Source organism: Lutjanus erythropterus, chromosome 8 (genome assembly GCF_056507025.1).
Source record: "Lutjanus erythropterus isolate fLutEry1 chromosome 8, fLutEry1.hap2, whole genome shotgun sequence".
NCBI classification, from domain to species: domain Eukaryota; kingdom Metazoa; phylum Chordata; class Actinopteri; order Lutjaniformes; family Lutjanidae; genus Lutjanus; species Lutjanus erythropterus.
Genome location: NC_139324.1, coordinates 14,174,088 through 14,195,493, shown reverse-complemented (window position 1 = coordinate 14,195,493; position 21,406 = coordinate 14,174,088). Strand labels below are relative to the sequence as shown.

Here is a 21,406-nt window from a genome sequence, read left to right as displayed (position 1 = left end):
AAAAACGCCAGTGGAAAAAAAAAAAAGCCCCACACCTGTCCCAGAAAGCAGTGCACACTAAGTGACACCAGAGGGCGCTGTGAGTCCAACCCTGAGCCGCGCGGCTTCGCCTGCACTCCAGAACTCATCCACATCCAGTGGACTGGAGTCTGGAGCTGCCGCCGGCTGGTGTTCATTGTGCTGCCGCTGGTGCGCAGAATAGAAAACAGTCGGATGAGTAAAAATAGTCTCTCCCTCTGTCTGGAGTGATGTTTCAAAGGATTGCTGGGTCATAGGGACGGGCGGGATGTTGCAGAGGTAGAACATCTTCAACTGTTGGCTTTAACCTGTTGATTTTAGGACAAGTAGAGGTGAGTGTCTCAGTCTCATGTGTTTGTAAAATATACATATGACTCAGGGAACAGAAAATATGTGAGAGATGATTCAGTTCTTCTCAGTCAGTTCTGTTGATTTACTACAGATTATCTCGTTTAATCCAAAACTGTGGAGCTGTTACATAATTGTTGCATATCTGTGGTGTGTAAATGGTAATAGTGAATTTGTATTTATTTATTTGATTACAAGTTGTTGTATTAGACTTGAATTCACCCTTGAATCTGTTTAGTCAGTGATGTGGCCGAGAAAAATGTGTTTAAGGAGCTCTGAGCTTCGAGACCTACTGATAACTTGAAGTTTTGTTCTGAAAACCTGTCTGCAGTGAATGTTATACAGTTGCACTTATTAGAGAAAATCTTTTTGCATAGTTATTTTCAACAGTTTAAATGTGTTGGACAGCATCTGGTGAGCACAGGAGCTGAACTGGCTCTGGGAGTTCGTTTAAGTTAGTTTAGCTTTGGGTCATCAGCTGTGTGAAGTGTAGGAGAGTTAAGAGTTTGCGTTGGGCTGACGATGATAACTTGAAAATTTTCCACATCTCAGTACCACTCTTCCTCCTAACTGTTAAATGAGCAATGAAGAAGATGATGAGGAAAGGTCTGCAGGTGTGTTTATTCCTACTGATGGTGGGAAGACTGCATGGTGAGTATGCATGCTGAAGATATGGCAAAGATCAAACCAAGATCACATGTCACACCAAATTATATTGTGTTTTTTTAATGTTGGTTGGATGTTTCAGGCAGGGTAACAGCACCAGAGCGTCTGGAGGCTCCGGTGGAGAAGCCCTTCACTCTGACCTGCAGTGTTTCGAGGGACCGAGGTGAGTCTCTGAGGCAGGTGCGTTGGCTGGATGTCTTGAACCAGACCCTGCTGACCTATCAGCCCAGCCAAAGAGACAGTGTGAGTGGACAGCAGCATGTGGAGCTCGCCCCCTCCCCAAAGGACACCTCGGCCATCACCATCCGCAGGGTGGGTTTCCGTGACGAAGGCTGCTACACCTGCATCTTTGACATGTATCCGTCCGGTTCAAAACAGGGACAGACCTGCCTCACTGTTACCTGTGAGTACTGCTATTAATGACGTGAAAGTTTTGATCATTCCCACTAATTGTTCCCACACATCATAATTGCAATAACTGTCAGAATAATCAATATGATTCTTTTTTTTATCAACTTAACTCAACCTTCAATAACTGTGATATCCATTTTTTCCATGAATTGTGATGTGGTGTGTCCTAAAGGCATTAGCTAGAGTTCTCAGCCAGCTGAGGAAACTGGTGGCACACACTATAGTTCATTATATTCTTAGATGTTTTTATATTCTGCCCCTTAAACTTCTGTGTCCAGTCACTCCAGTCAACACTTCTGTTGGCATTTTGTTTTTGTTTTTTTATAGTCAGCCTTTTGGTTTTTCTGTAAAGGTCATGTTAGCAGTTTGAGGAGCCTTAGTAAACTCATGCTGCAATAGCGACAAATACTGTTTGCTGTTTTCGTAGACTGTTGAATCAAAAAGCACAAAGAAATCAAGCTGTTTGTTGAACTGTAAAGTTGTGTTGGACAAGGTTTGCATGAAATCTTTGGTGGCCATAGTCATGAATTACTGAATGTGCTTTTTGTGCACAGGCTCAGGGGCCCAAGTGGTAAGGGGGGGCCCTTTTCCAGAGTCTCAGTTTGAAACAATCAACATTTCTTGCTGGAAATTCAATCAAGTGACCACAAAGTGATGCAAAGCAACTACAAAAAGACAAAAATTATTCCAAAGAGACACAACCACAAAGTGATGTGAAATGACCAAGATTGTTGATAACAGAGACACAAAAAAAGACCACAGATAAAGACAAACATTCACATAGAGACACAAAGTGACCACAAAGAGACAAAATCAACAATTAAGAGACAGAATACAACTAAGATGCACAAAATGACAACAGAGACATAAAATGACTGCAGAGACACAATATAACAACAAAGAGATGCAAAAGGATAACAACGTGGCACACACAAAATACAACAAAGACAAAAAAGTAACCCAAAGAGACATAAAATGAACAACAAAAAGATGCTAAATTACTATAAAGAGACACATAATCCACTCAGAGAGATGCAAAATGGTCTTTTTTTGTTACAAAGAAAAACTTTTAGTCAGGGCGTCTTGCTCCTGTTGGAAAGGTGGGTGACCTTTTACATGTATTGTGCTCAGGAGCCCATTTTCTTGTACTCCATACATGTCCACAGAGTAACTTTTTGTGATTTCAAACCCTGGTTTAAACAGATAGTGACCCCTCATTTCCTGTCATCTTTCTACTGTTGACTTTAACAAAGCCATAAAACCATTTATTCTTTATAATTAAAGATAAAGTATGACACAACTAAGATCACATCTATTTAGGAATTGAGTTAGTGTCGTAATCGAGAGTGATTCAAAATAAGTGTCTGTAGAATAAGTTTTGGTTCTTGAATCTCCAGTGCAACATGTGACTTATAGTAAGGAGCCAAGGGTCAAAGCAATGTACTGTGATGCATGCTGGCCTGAGAGGGGGCTGGAAATACTGTGATGAAGCAAAAAAACAACAAAGATGTGGGTCTCTGATATATATTTAACCCTGACAGGAGAGATTTTGATGAATAATTAGATTTTTTTAGGCTGGGACTTAAGGCTGTGGTTTAATACCATATTTGCACAATATCAGCAGTATGAGAAGAACAGAAATTATTCCTATTATTCAGACTTAGGAGTGTTCACACTGCTAACCTTGTCGCTATACCAGCTATTTACCTGTTTTTGTGACATGTATTGTGTTATGTTTTTGTAGCAGTTCACTAAAAGTGTGTATCTTTTAAATTCACTTAGTCTGTTGTATTCAGCCGTGTTTCCACCACTGGAACTTAACACAGGCTCTAGGAACCTTTGGAGGAACTCTTCCACCGCAAAGACCATGGTATAGATTGAGTTCCAGGAACATTACCCCCAAAAAAGCCAAAAGTAAAGGAACTTTGTGGGTGGGGCTTGCGGTGCTGAACATTTCTAATTGCAGCAGTAAACTAGTTTCTTTTTTGTTAGTTGTGCTCCGGAAACTTGGAATTGCAGAAGGAAGCAAATGACAGATAGACCATCTGGGGTGACCAGAAATTTGGGATAGGAGATTTGGGGGTGAGCGTGTCATTTCAGAAAGATTAAAATAGAATAATTTATAATAACATCAGACTGTAACTCTGATAATTTGGTATTCACATTCACAGTTTCTGTGAATGATATGAAGCACAGCGTCTGTTTAGAAGACACCCAAATCATTATTCATAGATAACAGGTGTGTCACAGTCATTTTGAATGTCTTTTCAGTAGATAAGATTGTCATTAAGCTGTAGGAACTCAAATATTTTTACCACAAATACTTCCTATGGTAGAGGCTGTACTCTCTGTCAATAATGGGGCCAAAATTCACTGTCCTCATCCTGTGCAAAAATGCTTTCTTAAAAAATTTGTTTGAAATTTTGGAAAATGTGCTTTTTCGCTTTCTTGCAGAGAGTATAAGAAGAAGATCAATATCACCTTCATGCCTTTCAGCTTAGTTTAATATAAAGCATAGAACAGGAAGAAATATCTAGCCTGTCACTGCATGAAGGTAAAAGAATAAAAAAAATCCCCCAAATTCCCCAAAATTCTGTTTTAAAATAGTTTGAATGACATCAACAATCTGTTTTTTATGATACTCTAATCAGTCCAGTACACAAGAAAAACACATCATTCATATTTTGCCAAACCCCAAAAGACATTTTTAATATGTTACAGCATGAATTATAGCCCGTGTAAGTGATTTGATCTGAATATTTTTACTGATCCATATGTTGTTCATGTTATCTATTACTATAACGGTTAATTTTCAGGACAAACACGACAGGACTTGGGATTTGGGATGACAGCTTGTAATTTAGGACTGTCTTGAATTTTTCAGGACGTCTAGTCACACTAGGACCGTCATTATTACATAGTCACACACAACAATGTCTAATCTCAATGGATTTTTAGACCATTCCTAGAAAAGTTCCAGGTACCTTAGGTGGAAATGCAGCTTCAGTGTTGATATTGGACTTTATTTAGATAACCAGTTTGGCCAAGTTTGTTGACTCCTCTCGAGTTCTTTTCACGACGTGGGCGATATCATCGGTGTCAGAAATTGTTGAAACTGTTGTGAATAGTTTTTCCTCCCTGCTGCTGTTAATTACGGCTTAAACGATATGTGGTGAATGTGGCATAACAGATTTTGGATGCCTGCCCTTTGCACCCGCCCATTAAGATTAAACAAAGCCTGTTCTCCTGCAGACTCCAGGGACAACCACTCCTCCCTGCAACCTGAATATGAATCTGCTACAGGGATTTACCGAAAATATGTGAATGCAGACGTCGCCTAACCTCTGAACACAAGTTGATGAGCCCGTTGAGGCTCAGCCAGTCATGTTAATAAAGAGCTGTGGAGCAGCGGGAGAAGGAGGGCTTATTTTTCTAACCAGAAACAGCTGCTGCAGATTCCAGTGACTTGTTTCTGTTTGGGTGCCTCATATTTCTGAATATTAGTATTGTCCTGTTTTTCACCCTGTGTCTCCTTGTTCCTCTCTCCTCATCCATCATTCTTCGACTGGATGGTGGCCCCTTTCTACTCCCAGCGCAAGTCACTGTTGACAGCAACAAGACAGCAGTGAGCGGCAAGAAGGTGTCCCTCTCGTGCTCCTATGGTTTGCCTGAAAAGGTGGAGCAGATCATATGGAGACACGCGTCACCACAGGGAGACTCCACAGAGGTGGCCTCCTATGCAAAGCGGAGCGACCCCATGATAGAGCCGCCATACCAGGGGAGAGTCTGGCTGAGTGCCTCCCTGTCCCACAGTCAGCTCACCATCCAGCCCGTCGCTATCCAGGATGAGGGCTGCTACACCTGCATGTACACCACACATCCTGAGGGGCAGAAGAGCTCCACGGTTTGCCTCGCCACCTATGGTAAACCAGCCATTATTGCTTTAGATTACATTTTATAAAAGTATGGCCCACACAGAAACAAAATAGGTGAGGAAAACTTGAGCTCTACGTGGGAAGAAGAGGTTAGGTACAGCAGTGTCTAATCAGTCAGTGTTTGTGACGGTATAAACTGTGATTGTGTGCTGTAGTATAATGCAATGTAGGAATAAGGCCATAAGGCTGCATGAAAGGACTACAGCTTAATAATACAATATTGACATGCCCATATGTATGCTGAGTTATTTGTTGCTATTGTAGTTCTTCCTGTTCATACTGGCTGTGACGTGATCCCTTCCTAGTGCAGTTTCAATAATGGGGCCAAAAGTCACTGTCCTCATTCTGTGCAAAAACGCTTTCTTAAAACATTAGTTTGAAATTTTGGAAAATATGCTTTTTCACTTTCTTGCAGAGAGTGTAAGAAGAAGATCAATATCACTTTCATGCCTTTCAGCCTAGTTTAATATAAAGCATAGAACAGGAAGAAATATCTAGCCTGTCACTGCATGAAGGTAATAGAATAAAAAAATCCCCAAAATTCCCCAAAGTGTTGAACTAATTCTTCTAAAGGGATAGTTTGTTTTGTTGTATGGAGTACTTACCCCTAGACATTATTAAAACCAGTAGATGGCTGTCAACATGCCCCCATTTTGGAGAAGTAGCATGAGTACTGGTGGGGAAGCTAAACAAAGTATTACTGTGGACTGTCAGCAGCAAAATGTTTTTAATGACATAAAAAAGATCCACTCAAAACAAGCAATATTGGTTTAGGTGTATGCTATATTTAGAATATTTTAACTGCTTTACCTTGCTGTCAGACAGCCTTTTTCAACAGGAACGCCTCGATCTCATAGTTTGTTTGTGTTATTATGAGACTTAGGAGAATCCAAATTATCCTTTTCAACACTGAGGTCCCACAATAACCAGCTACTCCTGTGTTCTGAGAGGTAAAATGATTGATTTTGCTGATGGAGTCTGGTTAAGCAAGTGATTTTATGATATTTGGATTATATAAAAATGGTTCCTTGTCAGAGAAGACAGCAAGGTGAAGTATTTTAAATAAAGTGTGTGTTTAAACTGATGGATTTGGGTCTTTTCGTCCTGTACACAGTAGTAAGTTGCCCTACTCTGCATCTACTGTATGTAATACACTGACTACAGAGAAGTATGTCATACAACCCCAATTCAAATAATCCAAACTATCCCTTTAATCTCAAAATACAGCTGAGATTGAAAGGAGTTATTTTATACATTTTGAGTTGTCCTTCGAGTAAATCGAGTGGAAAGCAAATGAAATGTCCAGTTCAACAGAATTATTAGGAGTCTTTTGGGACCATGAACATTTGTTCCAAATTACACACCAAATTTTATGGCAGTCCTTCAAATTCATATATGTTGCTCCGGACAAAAGGGTTGAGCCAACAGACTGAGGTGAGAAAGACACTCAAATATACTTCCATACTCAGAGCCACGCTGCAAAAATGGGTAAAAATCATGTCACGTAAATGTATTTGTTGCCAGTATTACTACGGTCATCAGTCTTTTGCTGCTTTGTTTCACAATACTGTCGCTTATGGTTAACGTCACTGGCAGATTTTTTTTCTTGTTCATGAAAAATAAGTATGAGTTGTTCAGATGTGCATTTTGCGGTAGTTGTGAGAGAATATGTCCTCCAGTAAATGTAGGGAGCTGGGGAGTGAGGAGCTGGTGGGAAAAATAAAAGACATGTCAGATGAGTGCAAAGAGACTCAACTTGGACTGTAGGAAAGACAGGTACCCCAGGGATTTAGACAGGAATGTTGATCTTTTCTTCCTGGTTGTAGCTGCTGCATGTTTTCATGATACAGCAGGGCTAAGCTGTCGGCTGATTTGTTCACACACAAACACAGAGCAGTGTGTCCATGTGAAGAATGGAGCATTGGAAGGAATGATGGAGGCAGGGAGAGCGGTCCTGATGCATGACTGTGTCAGTGTTTGCAGCAAACAGTGATTCCCTCTGTGCTTTGTTTCTCCCTCCTTTTGCTCATTTGCTTTCTCACTTTTCTCCCGTTCTCGTTCTCTCACAGTTATCTCAACAAACAGATGTGCTTTTGTTTGAAATTGAACTGTAACAGTACAGTAGGTGTTTCTACTAGTGAGGCACGATTAGCATTAATGTTTTTTTTTGCTGTTTAGTCCTGCCAACAGTCTTACACCCCCCCCACCCCCAACTGGATGATGTTATGCCCCCTCCTTTCCTCCCAATCTCACACATACTGTCCACCAACACAAATCACTAAAATTCACAAATGCACATGATCTCACAACATGATTAACATTTTCTTTTACAAAAGAAAAAAAAATATTAAAATTTGAATGGAATTCTGCAAAATATCACCAAAATTCATAAAAAGTAATACTAGATCAAACATGTAAACAAAACATACATTTCAGGGGCGCTTTGTAAAAATAAGATAGACACAAATAACCTTAAAATTGCTCCATAAAGCAACTGCTTAGCAGAAGTTGCAGTCACCTGCCCGTCTCCTAGAAATTACATTTTATACACATCTAATTTGCCCCACAAATATGTTTTTAGGGAAGCATACTGGTGAGTGAAAAACTTTTTCTATTGACATAATGAGGAAATGTTGTTAAATAACATACATGGCAATTCTAAAAAAAATGTTGATACTGAATGTATCAGAAAAATGTTCACTGAGAACATATTTTAGTTGTTTTCTGGCAAAATAGTCAATCCTGCAACACACCAGGGCTGCACAATATGGTATTAAGGTCATATTGAAGTTATTTTAATATATATTGTTATATTGTTGTGATATGATTCATAGCTGCTGAGAATAATAATTTTTCCATCACAATTTTAATTTTGAAAATTTAAATAATTTAAATAAAATTTAAATCACCAAATATGTTTTCTTACATATGGAGAAGAAAATTCGTAAGGCATCTCTGCAGCACTGTAGTACTTCATAATCACGCTGTTTTATCACACATTTTTCCTTTATCAGACAAATTGTACTTTCTGTGATTCAGATTCTGCACTTTGCCGTATTGCCATTTTGATAACATTTTGATTAATTGTGCAGCCCTACAGTCCACTGTTCGGTAACCAAGGACGTACGATTACCTAAATCTTCCCCAGATCTCAGTATTTCCTCAACCTTAACCAAAGTGCTTTTGTTGCAGGAGTGTGAACACAAAAGCAGGATTGTGGTGTTAAAGTCCTGCAGTTAATACACCCATCATCAACTCCAGCCCCCTCCTTACAAATACAGCACCGTATATAAATGTATTGTTTTATAGAAACATCGTCTGTTAACATAATCTCGGCAGGAATTACACTGTCACCCCAACCTAACTATGAAAGCAAGGTTAAATTTTGCTGAACAATTGCAATTAATTGAAGTGGTGATCAATATTTTTATAATAACAGTGTATCAGTATGAAAGTGCTTTGCTCATAGTGATGAACTTACAGAAAAGTATCACCTGAATCTGCAGTTTTACTGAGTTTCAGTTTATTGTTTAGCTCTTTATTTTGGTTCACTCACACCACTCTCACAGCATCATTATTTGCCACAGCTGTTGTCAGTGAATTCACTACCTACTTAGAATCAAACAGCAGACACAGTTATTAACCAGCTGGTGAACATAATGGAGCATTTAGCAGCTAAAGATCAAGATATTTTTGTCAGGAGTTGGTGGAGACCAAAAACAGAGTTGAAAGAGAGGGATTATTTGACAAAAACACGACTCCAAATGAATTATAATGTTTCACCATAACTGCTAAGATGTTTGCCATGTTATTTACTGGACACTACACAGATATAGTAGTGTATCCCACAATGCACTGCAGTCATGACTAACAGTGTGGGTTACCATGGTTACTTGTCTCCTGCCAGCAAGGTGACTCTCAGGAAGTGATGTTATAAATGCTGAGCAGTGCCTCCAAAAAGATTCATAGTACTGTTTGTTTACACAAAGTATGTTGAATGATCCAGATTTTGGATAAGTGAGCTTAGTATGTCTGTTCATTAGTATTCATTTCATCACAGCACAAGTCTATTTAAAGTTAACAATAGGGATGTTCCTGGTGACTAATTTCCCTGTCAAATAAAATTTGACTCAAAATTTAATTCAGACGAGTCGACCACAGGTCTAACAGGAAGAAAACACTCACTTGGCCGACTTTGGTGATGAAAACATCTGGAGTTGCATCGGCCATCGGGGCATATGCGCTTACGGGATACGGTGAGAGGGGCTGCCTTCTGTTGGGGCTGCAGCCCAGACTAGTGGCAGGTGGCTACATAACACTTTAGAGGCAACAGTTAACTGGCATTGTGCATGAATAAAATATTGATAAATAGTGTAACCAACTAGTATTTCTGGTGCCGACAAACGAGGGTGGTGATGTTTAATCGTGTAGACTGATCACGCACATCCCTAATTAACATTCAGTGGGAAATTACATTCTTTAAATTAAAAAATCTGCCTTTTATATTACTTCACAGTAGTACAGAGTATAAAAAAATTGGTAAAAAGCTATGAAAAAGCTGTGGAATTTTATTTTAAATGAGCCCAAATTCCACACCAACTTTGTACTTGTTCACAGGGCATTATGGTTTGGATTGCTCCTGTTGTGGTTTGACCCACCCTGAAATCTGATACAATCCAGACCGATAGTGGGTGAAGTTTACCACCTAGGACTCTCACAAGACACTGAAACTACGAGGGCCAAATATCTGTGGCTAAACGTGTTCTTGCCAAGAAAAATGTTCTGGGTTCCAGTGTATCACATTCCTCATTCAGCCCCAAGAACAGGGAATTGAAAACAGCCAGAGATTTGCTTATGGATCTTAAGTGTGCAGGAATTCACATACCTTAGCTGATCCAAAGGCCTTAAGGTTGTTCCCAGGTATCATCTTAGCAATTTACCCAAAGATACCTTAAAGATATACAAATGTTTTTGGATTAAAATAATATGCTTCATATGTCCGTCCTCTCGCAGAGTGCTTTCCATGTTTCACCCAGTGTTTGATCTTTGTGTGATAACATTTACAGAGCTCTCTTGCTTGTGCATTTCACACACAGCACAAGAGAACAAAGAGAATTAATTAATATCTTGGCACAGTGCATATGCCAAATACATCTATCACAGTATGAGCTTGTTTGTGTGTATGCCAGCACCTTCTGATGCTAGTTCTTCTCTTTATTTCTCCCAGTGCTGCCCAAACCTCAGGTGAGCTACAAGACTACCTCCCCAGGTGTGATTGAAGCCAACTGCACCTCAGTGTCACGCCCGCCAGCTGAGATAGTGTGGAACGTGGAGAGGGATAACCGCACCATGGGCCCCCCTGTAACGACCCAGCTCCCACAGGCTGACGGGACCACCCTCGTCATCAGTACACTGACTGTCCAATCAGGGCTGCTGAAAGACGTGTCTGTCAAATGTTTGGTGCACCACAAAGGGCTTGAGTCACCAATTGCTGTATCGATGAACACCAAAAGTGAGTTGGTGTCAGTGAAAATTTGCTGCAATAAGACACTTTGTGTTACTTTACTTTGTTTTTAAAAAAGCAAAGAGAATAGAAAAAGAAGTAGGGCAGCACAATTAATTGAAATATTATCGAAATCACAATGGCAGACGGTACACAGGAGCTGCAATAAAGGAAAAATATGTTACAAAGGAGCATTATAGTGAAGTATTTTAGTGCTGCAGAGATTCCCTGACTGGCAAATCTTGTTCTCTAGATGTAAGAAAACATGTTTGTTTGGTCCAGACCTCAACAAATGTAAGATCATGATCATCATGATGTTAGTAGGTCTTTAAAAAAAACCAACATATTGTGCAGCCCTAAAAAGAAGTCTACTTGCAAGCCAGGCTAACACCAAGAATACCAAAGAAAGCAGCAGGGATTGTTGGGGACTATAAAGGATAAAAACAGTGTAGAGTGCACACATCCAACAATCTTTTTGGGTGCTGAATCAACAAACAAACTGAAAACAAAAGTAAGAAAAAAATGATCTGTCACATTTTACTGATAGCTCTCTGTATATTGAATTTAACAGAACAACGTTTCAATCTGAGCTCTTTGACAGGCGTTGTCAAATAAGCATAACAAAGTGTTGTGTGTGATATATTACATTTTCCTGAATCTTTAAAAATCCTGTATATTTTTTGCAAATGTTAATACTTTGGATCTCTCCATAGGGGCACGCTTTATCCCCAGCCCATCTGTAATTAGTGGTGGTGCACTAGTAGCTACAGTGCAGGCAGCAATGAAAAACAGTGCAGTTGTTACAGGTCCCTGATGAACAGATTATGCTGGAACACAGCTGGAAGAAAGTCTTAAGTGAATACAGTGTGTCGTTCCTTTTCAGTAGTTTGCTTTATGACTCACAGTGGCAAAAATGACATCCATAAATGTGCAGATTCTGAGGAGTGCTGCAGTGCTGTGATGCATGGACATTCACTTTGTTTACCTTCATTAAATCACTTGAAAACAACACCAGGCTGCTACAGAATAGCCATGAAGACCCGTACACATCAGTCTGCTCAGTTATAACTTCATGTTCTGCTTTTTTTATGAAGGAGACTTCTGGGCCTGCTTTGTCCTCGGTGTGTGAGCATCAGATGGTATAATCTAGTTTTGCTCTGATTGGCCCAGTCTGAGAGTAGATTAAATCTTGATCATGCAACCTGCAGCCCACTGAGTGATGTTTATGACTATACTGCTTGTTCTGCTTTGTGATGTTTACTTGTCAATGCTCGGTGAAGATCTCTGTTAGATCAAAAAGACACTGTTAAAATTTATCAGGAGTTGTCAGGACAGCATGTGAATCTATTTTCTGACTTTTGCCTTTAGACTATTAATTGCAGAAACTGTGCTACTCTTATTTCTCAAATGTACAATTTGCCCTGTTCAGCAGTGTCTCAAATATAAATTTTGTTTAAACATACTACAAGGAATTTTAACTGGTTATGACTGGTCAGTCTCAGTTTACAATGCTGATGCCATCAGAGAAAAAAAACCCTGTAGTTTTTCTTATATAATACCTTCCACCTGGTTGGATTTTCCTTGAAATCAGATCATAGACCGACTGGAGGAGCCTGTGTTTACATTTATCCAGATAAAGTTAGCGGTAAGCTGTAGTTTAGCTAGTTAAAAAAGTAGAAAACACTACTTCTTTTGTCCAAAGGGGCCTCCAAAATCAACACAATATGAAAGATACTTGGAGTCACTTTAATTAAAATATAAATCTGTAGTTAATGATAGACATTAGATAAATGTGCTCACATCTGTCACATATGCAATAGCTTTAGTTTGCTGATAACCTTCAGTTGGCCTTGGTTTCATGAGTCAGGAGTACAGACATTAGAGAAATCAGATGGTAACACTATAAACTAATTCTCAAATTTAATCAGTGATGGTCCATTAAAGAGAAGCAGTGCCCAGAATAGCACAGGGTATATAGCACACAGACGCAAATAATAACAAACATTTTGCTTCTAATTGCATTTAATCTTTCTTATTGCGAGGTCAGGATTCACACACTGTAGTTTATTATTATGTTGTTGTTTTTTAAAAATATGTTTCTGTCTTTCTCTTTTCTAGTTGGGACGGCTCTCACCATCCTGATCTCAGTCACTACAGTGGCAGCCCTGTTGGTCATGTCCCTCTGCTTCTGCCTTTGGAAGTGTTTCTTACGTAAAGAAGGTGAGTGTGGCGTCTCTATGTTATATTTTCATGTCTGTCAATGCCAAGGTTTATGTCAGGAATTGAGGGAAAACAAATGAGTCTTAAGTGAATAAAGTGTGTCAGTCCTTCTCAGGTACAGTTTGCTTTATGCGTCAGAATGGCACCAATGACATGTCGATAAATTTGCAGATTCCTGAGAAGAAGTGCAGTGCTGTTACAACATGGCTGTTCACTGTGTTTACCTTATTAAATCGAAATGTTTGGTGCTTCAAGTTCTTTTCCTTTTGGAAAGTACTACCTCCCTCGCAGGGACTTTTTGGGAGGTAAAATAATATCCCTAGAACTTAATTTAGACCCTCGTCCCTGTGGTGGAGATGCACCAAGTACCTCCAGAGGTTAATAGTCCCTGGGGGATGTTCCTGCAGTGGAAACACGGCTTTAGATACAGATGTACAGAAGCACACTGGGGAGAAAATCCTTCTCCATTTCTAAAATGTGGAGAATCTATGTTGAAATCACAGTGAAACAGCAGTTACAGAGTCTTTATTGTTGTCTTCCTCCCACACCTCCCTCACCTACATTCATAGTTTAGGAGGAGGAGAACAAAATGAATATATTACACCTCAAACATTTTTTCTGGAGACATAAACCAAGTCCTTTCCAAGTGATATCTGAACAAATACCTTCTGCTATCATTTTGCTAACTGCTACAGTCCACAAGCTAATGGTAATTGGATAAATTTGGCTTCCTACATTCTGGTTAAATCTGATAACAGTTGAGCTTTCTAGAAGAGGTGGGGCTGAAAGGTGAGAGGACGGTGACTGATAACAACTCCGTTATAAATCATCAATAAATTGATTATGGTTGGTGAGGTCATGCAAATGTCATCCAGAGTTAAAACAAGGCAGGTCTGCACACCAAGAGGCTCCCGTTAAAAGGATTTGTAACCTCATGCTAGTGACATACCCCACCTGCTGCAAATAGTCAATCAAAAAAATGTAATGTTGTAATTTAGCAGAAAATATACATATCATGTTAAACACTTCATAGAAACTACTTTGTACTCAGCACTTCGTTCTAAGCATTACATAAAGCATCACATGTTTAGTTTAACATGTTAAGCATCACATGTAAGGCATTACAAAGCATCACAAATGAAGCATAACATTTTTCTAAATATATTGTGAGTGACTATTTGCAACAAGTGGGGCAGGTATAGCTCATAAATTATAGGTATTTAAGCTGGCAACGTGTCAGAAGTATTTTATTGGGAGCTTCTCAGTGTTATGATCTGTATTTTTCAACTCTGTCTGTTTCTGATCCAGCACCCGGCCAAGTGGACTGTAGGATGTGCTTGTCCTTTTCTTTGTTTTATGCTTACGTCATCCACACATGAGAGCATGAGAGCCACCCTTCTGTTCTGCTCTACCTGCACTCCATCTGCACTTTATTCACACATCTGATCAATGTTTTCTGTCTGTGCATTAAGGAAGTCAACCATGGATCTGTAAAGTAGGTCTAGCAGTGTCATATATTGTACAAAGGAGATATTGACATAATAGCTGCAGCAGAGCTGTCTTAATAGAGAGGACAGCTGAGACAGGGTCTGGAGTGATGAGGTCTGATCCACCTGGTTATTAGTCAGAGCTTTTTATTAACATGCATAAAGTATCTGAAACACAAGTTTATCTGTCTTTTTTTCAGATTTATTTAATTTGAAAATGAGAAATTTCTCTGCACAAGACTTGCTGTTAACATAATGTTTTGTCAGGTAAAAGATAACCAGAGTCTTGTAGAGTGTTCGATGTGAAAGACTATACTATGTTGTATTAAGTCGAGACTGGAACTTAAATGCAGTAAATGGGAGCGGATCAAAATCAAGCTTCCATGTCAGATTTTAAATAACTTTTTCCTTCAATGGAAAATAGAATCATGACAAAATATTTACTTTTATATTGTATATGTTGTAACGCATTCTTCCATGTTGTGTCATCACCTCTCTCGCTTTCTCTACATATATTTCTTTTCAGCTGATTAATCTTAAAGGTGAGACGAGAAGCTGAAAAGAAGAGGCAGAATTGTTTCCCTGCATCACTCTCATCATCATCATCATCATCATCATCATCTTGGTACAAAGGGAAAATGTTCTGACACACCTCTATAGGATGTCAAATACAATCCTATTTATGAGCAACAACTGTACAATGACATTCATCTCTGCTCTTCTGCCTCTGCACCTGACTCTTACATAATCTCCAGGCTGTCCTCTCATGAAGTCAACAAGGACATGTTGAGTGGATCTTTTTTTTTTTTTTTTTGTCTCTCTCTGGCACTGCAGTTGATTGAGTCGATGGCCACACCTTCAACAAAACACCGCACAGTCACTGTATGGCAAATTAAAATACAGTGATTTTGTTGTTTTACAGCATATTGCAAGGTTTTGAAAAACTTTCCTCTGCTTGTGTCTCTCTTTCCTCTGGTACTTAAAGGATACGTTTGGTGAAATTATATTTTTCTTATTCAACAAATGCCATGAAAGACTAGGCAACAAGCAAGATGCATCTTATTTCTCTGTGCCATAGAGCTCCACTGTTGCCCCAAAACTATTGAAAACACATAGACGTTGATATGAAATAAAAATAAAAATACCTTTTAACCCTTTTAGATCACACCATCTGCCTGTTTAACATTTGCCAAAAATCAATTTCTTAAAATAATGTAAAGTCCAATCATATTTTCTTCTTGTAAAACAAAACATGACTCAAGAACCAACCAATTTCCACTGGTATTATAACAATTACCTGTCTTTTACCAGTGCAGAGCTTAAGCTAGATTTCACTAGTTAGGTATGTTGTTGTGCCTGCCAAGATGCTCACCACCTCAAACCTTGTTCTGCTTCACCAAAATGCCAATGCTAGCTAGAATTAATTCACACTGGGGATAGTGGTGTCTGCGACAGCTTATTATGCTCAAGGCGTTTTGTAGTGCCCTGCTTCAACAGCTAACGTTAGATAATATGGAGCGTCTGATGGGCTTGAGCCGGGCCTCACTGATTAATTTTACTGTACAAAAGCACAACTTTATTAAAAAACACAACTCAGTGACTCTATTCACTGATACGAGTGAAACTGGATTGTGTTTTAAGTTTTCTGAGTTTCTGCTAACTTAGCTGCCGTTCACGGGCAACAGGATCTGGCTCAGCTTCCTCACGGTGAACACTCCCAGACAGGGACTGAATACAGCCTTCAAGACCAAATACATTAATCAAGGTCCTTTATGGAGTTTCCTAATAGCTAACTACTGTTAGCTTAGTTAGACATGCAGCTAATTTAGCTGACTCAGCCCTGAGGTACCAGAAGCTAAACCCGACAACCAGATCAACTTTGTACTGTTTACCCTGCCGTCAAATCTCTGTCAGTCTCAGGGTGTAGTTCAGTTGTAGTCTGGGCATGTTCACTGGGGTTTCTCAGTCCAGGCAGTGTCAGCTGGACACTGCGACAGGTCCGTCCCCAGCTTCTTGTTTATACAGGGAACATGTAAATGCCAAAGCAAATAGCACTCTGATTTCATGTGGACTGAAATGGCACTGTACACTGTAAGAAAAAAAGTTAACTCTTTAGTTTTGAAATAAAGTAAACAACGTTTTGCCGACCCATAGTCTTTTGTTGAGATAATTTACTTTTTGTCTTTAGATAAACTCAAATCTTTGAGCCCCCAATTTTTATTTCAAAAATAGTTCACAGTGAGCTGGGAACCTGATTTATCATGATTCAGGTGCTTGAAAATGAAATGGCTGCGCTTGAAATATTAAATTATTAACCATTATTCATTTTCACTTAAATGACTTTACTCAACAATTTTTGAGATACAAAAGTTTCTAGAACTCAAAGATTCAAGCCAAACTAAAGAAGAAAGGTAAATTATCTCAACAAAACATCATTAGTTAGTAAAAAACTTTGAGTTTGAAGTTTGTACTTTTCTCAACTTTTTCATTCTCAGTGTATTTGAAGTCAGTTTCATAGACACAAATCCAGCTCCTGTAAATATTCACAAGCACACCAACTTATGTATTAATCTGTGGCTGAAAATAGCCCTCAGTGTTCACTGTTTACTTCTGTTTGAGTAACATTTGTTAAAATCTATAGCCCAGCTGTTTTAGGAAATCATTTAGCCTTTTTTTTAATGTTGGGAGTGTTAGTTATTTATGGGGGATTTTTTGACAATAGGAAAAATATAGAACATTACCCTTCGTAACTTTTAGATAACACAACGAATCGGCACAGGTTTTACTTCTTGTCCCTCAGTCAAAGGCCACTCTCATGTCTGTGTATTTTTAAGGCTGGGTGGGGTCAGGGATATTCTTCATTAGATCAACTTTTCTACATGTTTAAAGTGTGTTTCAGTGTCTTGTGAGTGTGTGTGTGTGTGTGTGTGTGTGTGTGTGTATGTGTGTGTTATTGGAGGTTAAATTCCACAGTCAGATAGCTTGAATCAATTCCCTGAGGAAGCAACGCTGAAACCTTCTTGGTGCCCCTGAAAGGAATGCGTGTCTTGCTGCCTGTCAACATCGTCGAGTCAGATGAGTTCATGTGTGAAGATGTGCAGGTCGGGCTGTGGGTCGGGTGGCTTAGTGAACTGATCATGGTTAAATGTCCAGAGGAGCCACTGTGCTACTTAAAACTGTGCGTGCTCATTTGTATATTTCTCTGGATCGAAGTGGCACCTAAATGTCTAAAATGTTACGAGGCTTTTGGTATATATCATGTTCGCATGTGTACAGAGGCATTTAAAAGCTGAAGCTTTATGCTGAAATTATCTTGTGTATCAAAGCATATGATTTAAATCTGTCAGTTATCAACGGGATGACATGCAGGTTATTATCAGACTTAAAGCTTAGTGCTTCAGTCTGGCATATCACATTCCTCACCATTAATAAGAGTTTAGGCAGCATATTTCCACTACATGCCTACGACACTGATTATGAGCTCAGAGCTTACAGTAGAATAACTCTGAAATGTTGTTTCACATTTTTTAAAAATGGAAGTGTAGCATGTAAATGTATCCAGCCCTGTACAGAGTAACGGCAGTCCAGAAGAAGAAGAAAACATGAAATGATGCATTATGACCAACCATGTAAAGTTGATGTAAGAAATGCAACAAATAGAATAATAAAAAAAATGGAAAGAATATGTCTCTGAATCTTTATAATTTAAAGTCTTTCAACATTTTCAGCTCCGCTTTGCATCTCTCAGGAAAACATGAGATTCCTTTCTGATGTGTCAAACCTGGCTTCCAGATGCTCATTTTTGGGTCCTTTTTCATCCCAAGCCAGGCGTGTTATGGTGGACAAAAAAACGCACACATGCTGTGCACACACATTGACACACAGAGCCTGCAGCACATGCCAGCTCTGTTCTATGTATATATTCATAAGCTCAGGCATAACATACACCATTTATTAGTTTTGTTAGATTTAGGTTTGTGTATTTAACATTTACGCACACATTTATATATACTCTACATACTGGGAGTGTTAGAATATACTGGTGTTGGCTTTTCACCGGCTTTTCACTATCCATTAAGTTTAGCTGCACTTTTTGTGCAGTTCTGGTTACAGACTTTGTCTCCACCTCCTGCTTTCATTTTTACTGTAATTAATTTGCCCAAAAAGCAACAAAATGCAAAATAAACAACATTAAAGATGAATTTGACAGATATCATTTTTTTTTTCTATTCATATTGTGTGAAAATGCCATATCTTGACAACCTTAATGTGTATATATGTGTGATAACATTACACAATATCAATACATAACATCATATCAGGTAAAACTAATAGTAAAAACATGATCATATACCAATTATAATTTACTTGGTTATTAAAAATAATACACATTAATCCTCTTTCAACAGCTGTTAGAAGAATACATCTAAGATGTCTCACATTTTAGTAACCTGACTGGCCTCACACCTGCTCCCTGACTCTGTGGTGTGTAATAATCTAGCTAACATCTCTATTTATAGTGATAAATTCTGGAGCAAAACCACATTCCACAAACCACTCAGAGTCAGAGATCTATTCTTTAAAGATGTAACACTGAAACTTTTGTTGTTCTCCCTGCACATGCATGCATGTGTTACTGCTTGTCTGCATTTCCAGGGTTGGGTGGTAATGGATTACATGTATTTGGGATTACATAATCAGATGACACAGGAAGTAGAGATCAAGGATTACTTGATTACATTTTTGGATTGTATGTCTTTAAAATATGGCAATTTCAAAATTATGAAACTTTATTGTATGATAACCATGTCATATGGAGTTTCTTAAACAAGAGCTCCTCTTGGTGGAGAAACAGCTGGCAGAAGAAACAAGAACCTGATGCAAAAATGTGATGATGTATAAAGATCAAAACATTTGTTGAGCTCGAATTTTTGTGGCTGCTTCCATTTTTTTTTTTTTTTTTTTTCTATAACTTGCAACATTTTCAACGTCTGATTTTGAACCAAAGGTTTTCAAATTAGGTTACATTTTTTTGGTGCACGTTTTCAGCTGCATGCTGAAGAACCTCTGTGATTCACAAGTTTGTAAAAACCTTTTTTATGCCTGCACGCCAGCAGCAGCCACAGACTGATGCATTATGTTTTTGGGTCATCCATTCATCCATTCTCTTGTGAACATGATCTTTCAAGCATGGCTTGAGGGAATTTCTTCAAACTTGGCACAAATGTCCACAAGGACTTAAAGATGAACTGATTAGACTTTGGTGGTCAAAGGTCACTTTGACCTCACCTCAATCACATGTAACTAGTTAAATGTAAATGAGTTTCAAAATAAATGCATTTGTAATTCGTTACAGTTACTGACAAAAAAAGGTGTGATCAAATTACAGTTACTAATCAAAATGTTGGTCATTACAAAGGGGTGACATCCAAATATTCTTTTCAGTCTTCCTGTCAGAGATCTGCATTCTACTGAGAGCTCTCTTCTAGTTTATAATCAAATGGATTTGTTGGACCAAGCAGACAAAGCACAAAGAACACAGGTTTAAAGTTAAGAAAGGTGGGTTTATTTTTCCCCAAAAATAGATTTTTACAAAGGAAATAAGTGAGAGCAACAAAAAAAATTGAGTTATAGGGCCCTTAAAAGAGGTCAACATATGCATACTGGCTCCTCATACCAAATTATACGCAGGGAAAAACTACGCAGACAGTAACTAAAAGGCCTAAGAAACCCTAATCCCCCCGATGATGTCACAGCTCTTGGTTTGTTCTGTGGGATGGAAGGCCTTCTGCATAAAGCCATGCTCTGCCCTCATCTTTTGCCAAACTCCAACCAGGAAGCACACTCAGCAGTCAGGTTACTTTTGTGTGACTATGGGCACGGCCTTTTCAGGATTTCATTTCTAGTTATATATGTATTGCCATGTAATTTGCAGTCTGTAACTGACTACATTTCAAACTAATCTGGCCCGACCCTGTGCTTATAGTCAGGTGTGTTCATGTATGTTGGGAAAAGTATGTGAGTATACAGGTCTGGCTGTGGTGGGATGTAGATGGGGTGGATTAGTAGTATATTACAGGAGTAATAAATGTTACTGTTACTTGGGGCTGCAGGTTAAACTCACAGAAGAGCCACTCTACTCCTATGAAGTGAACAAAACGCTAAAAGCCTGCCTGCTCATTCGTCTGTTGCAAGTTGAACCTACATGCCTTGAATATAATGTTAACGCTGCCAATGTTATTTCACGTCACTGTACTTGATTATTTAAAGCATAAATCCCTACTGATCTACTTGTCATCTAGATACAGTAGCCTGTCTCAGCGCTGCACACTGTGTGGCTGACCTCAGGCTTGATCTAATCAGGCCTGTGTCAAATGTTGCCTTCGCACAAGCCTCCACGCTCTCCATCTCTCTGTCATCTAAGCCAGGCCTTTGTCCACCACAGAAAAAAACACAATCATTGTGTGTGTGTGTGTGAGTGACAGATAGAGAGAGACTATAAGAGCTGAACTGGTGTGGGCTGTGACTACCAGACACCGTTTGTTGAGATTAAAAAAAAAAAATTCCCCTCAGAGATTGTGAAGAAGTTCACCGAGTCATTTCACATGATTATCAGGACTGATGTACGGCCACTTTTCAACTTTTCACCTTCCTCTCCTGAGTATGCATTCCAGCGAGAATACTGTAAGAAATGAGACAGCTAGATCGCATTATTCAGCATTTCTTGACATTTTTCCACATGGCATTTTTTAGTGAAAGGGCCTTTTGTGAGCAATCTGCAAATGGATTAGAGCGTTAGGATTTACTGAATTTGCTTC

At 38.9% G+C, this 21,406-nt stretch overlaps 1 protein-coding gene across 1 annotated transcript; it reads left to right on the top strand.

The window, feature by feature from the left end:
* The first annotated feature begins 47 nt into the window (after positions 1 to 47).
* Positions 48 to 16,741, top strand: LOC146322593 (OX-2 membrane glycoprotein). Its single transcript, XM_084724612.1, has 7 exons — positions 48 to 350; positions 919 to 1,017; positions 1,115 to 1,435; positions 5,037 to 5,366; positions 10,606 to 10,890; positions 13,000 to 13,101; positions 15,115 to 16,741. The coding sequence occupies exons 2-7, from the start codon at positions 951 to 953 to the stop codon at positions 15,120 to 15,122; spliced, it is 1,113 nt and encodes a 370-aa protein (XP_084580738.1). The 5' UTR covers positions 48 to 350; positions 919 to 950; the 3' UTR covers positions 15,123 to 16,741.
* The last annotated feature ends 4,665 nt before the right edge of the window (positions 16,742 to 21,406 follow it).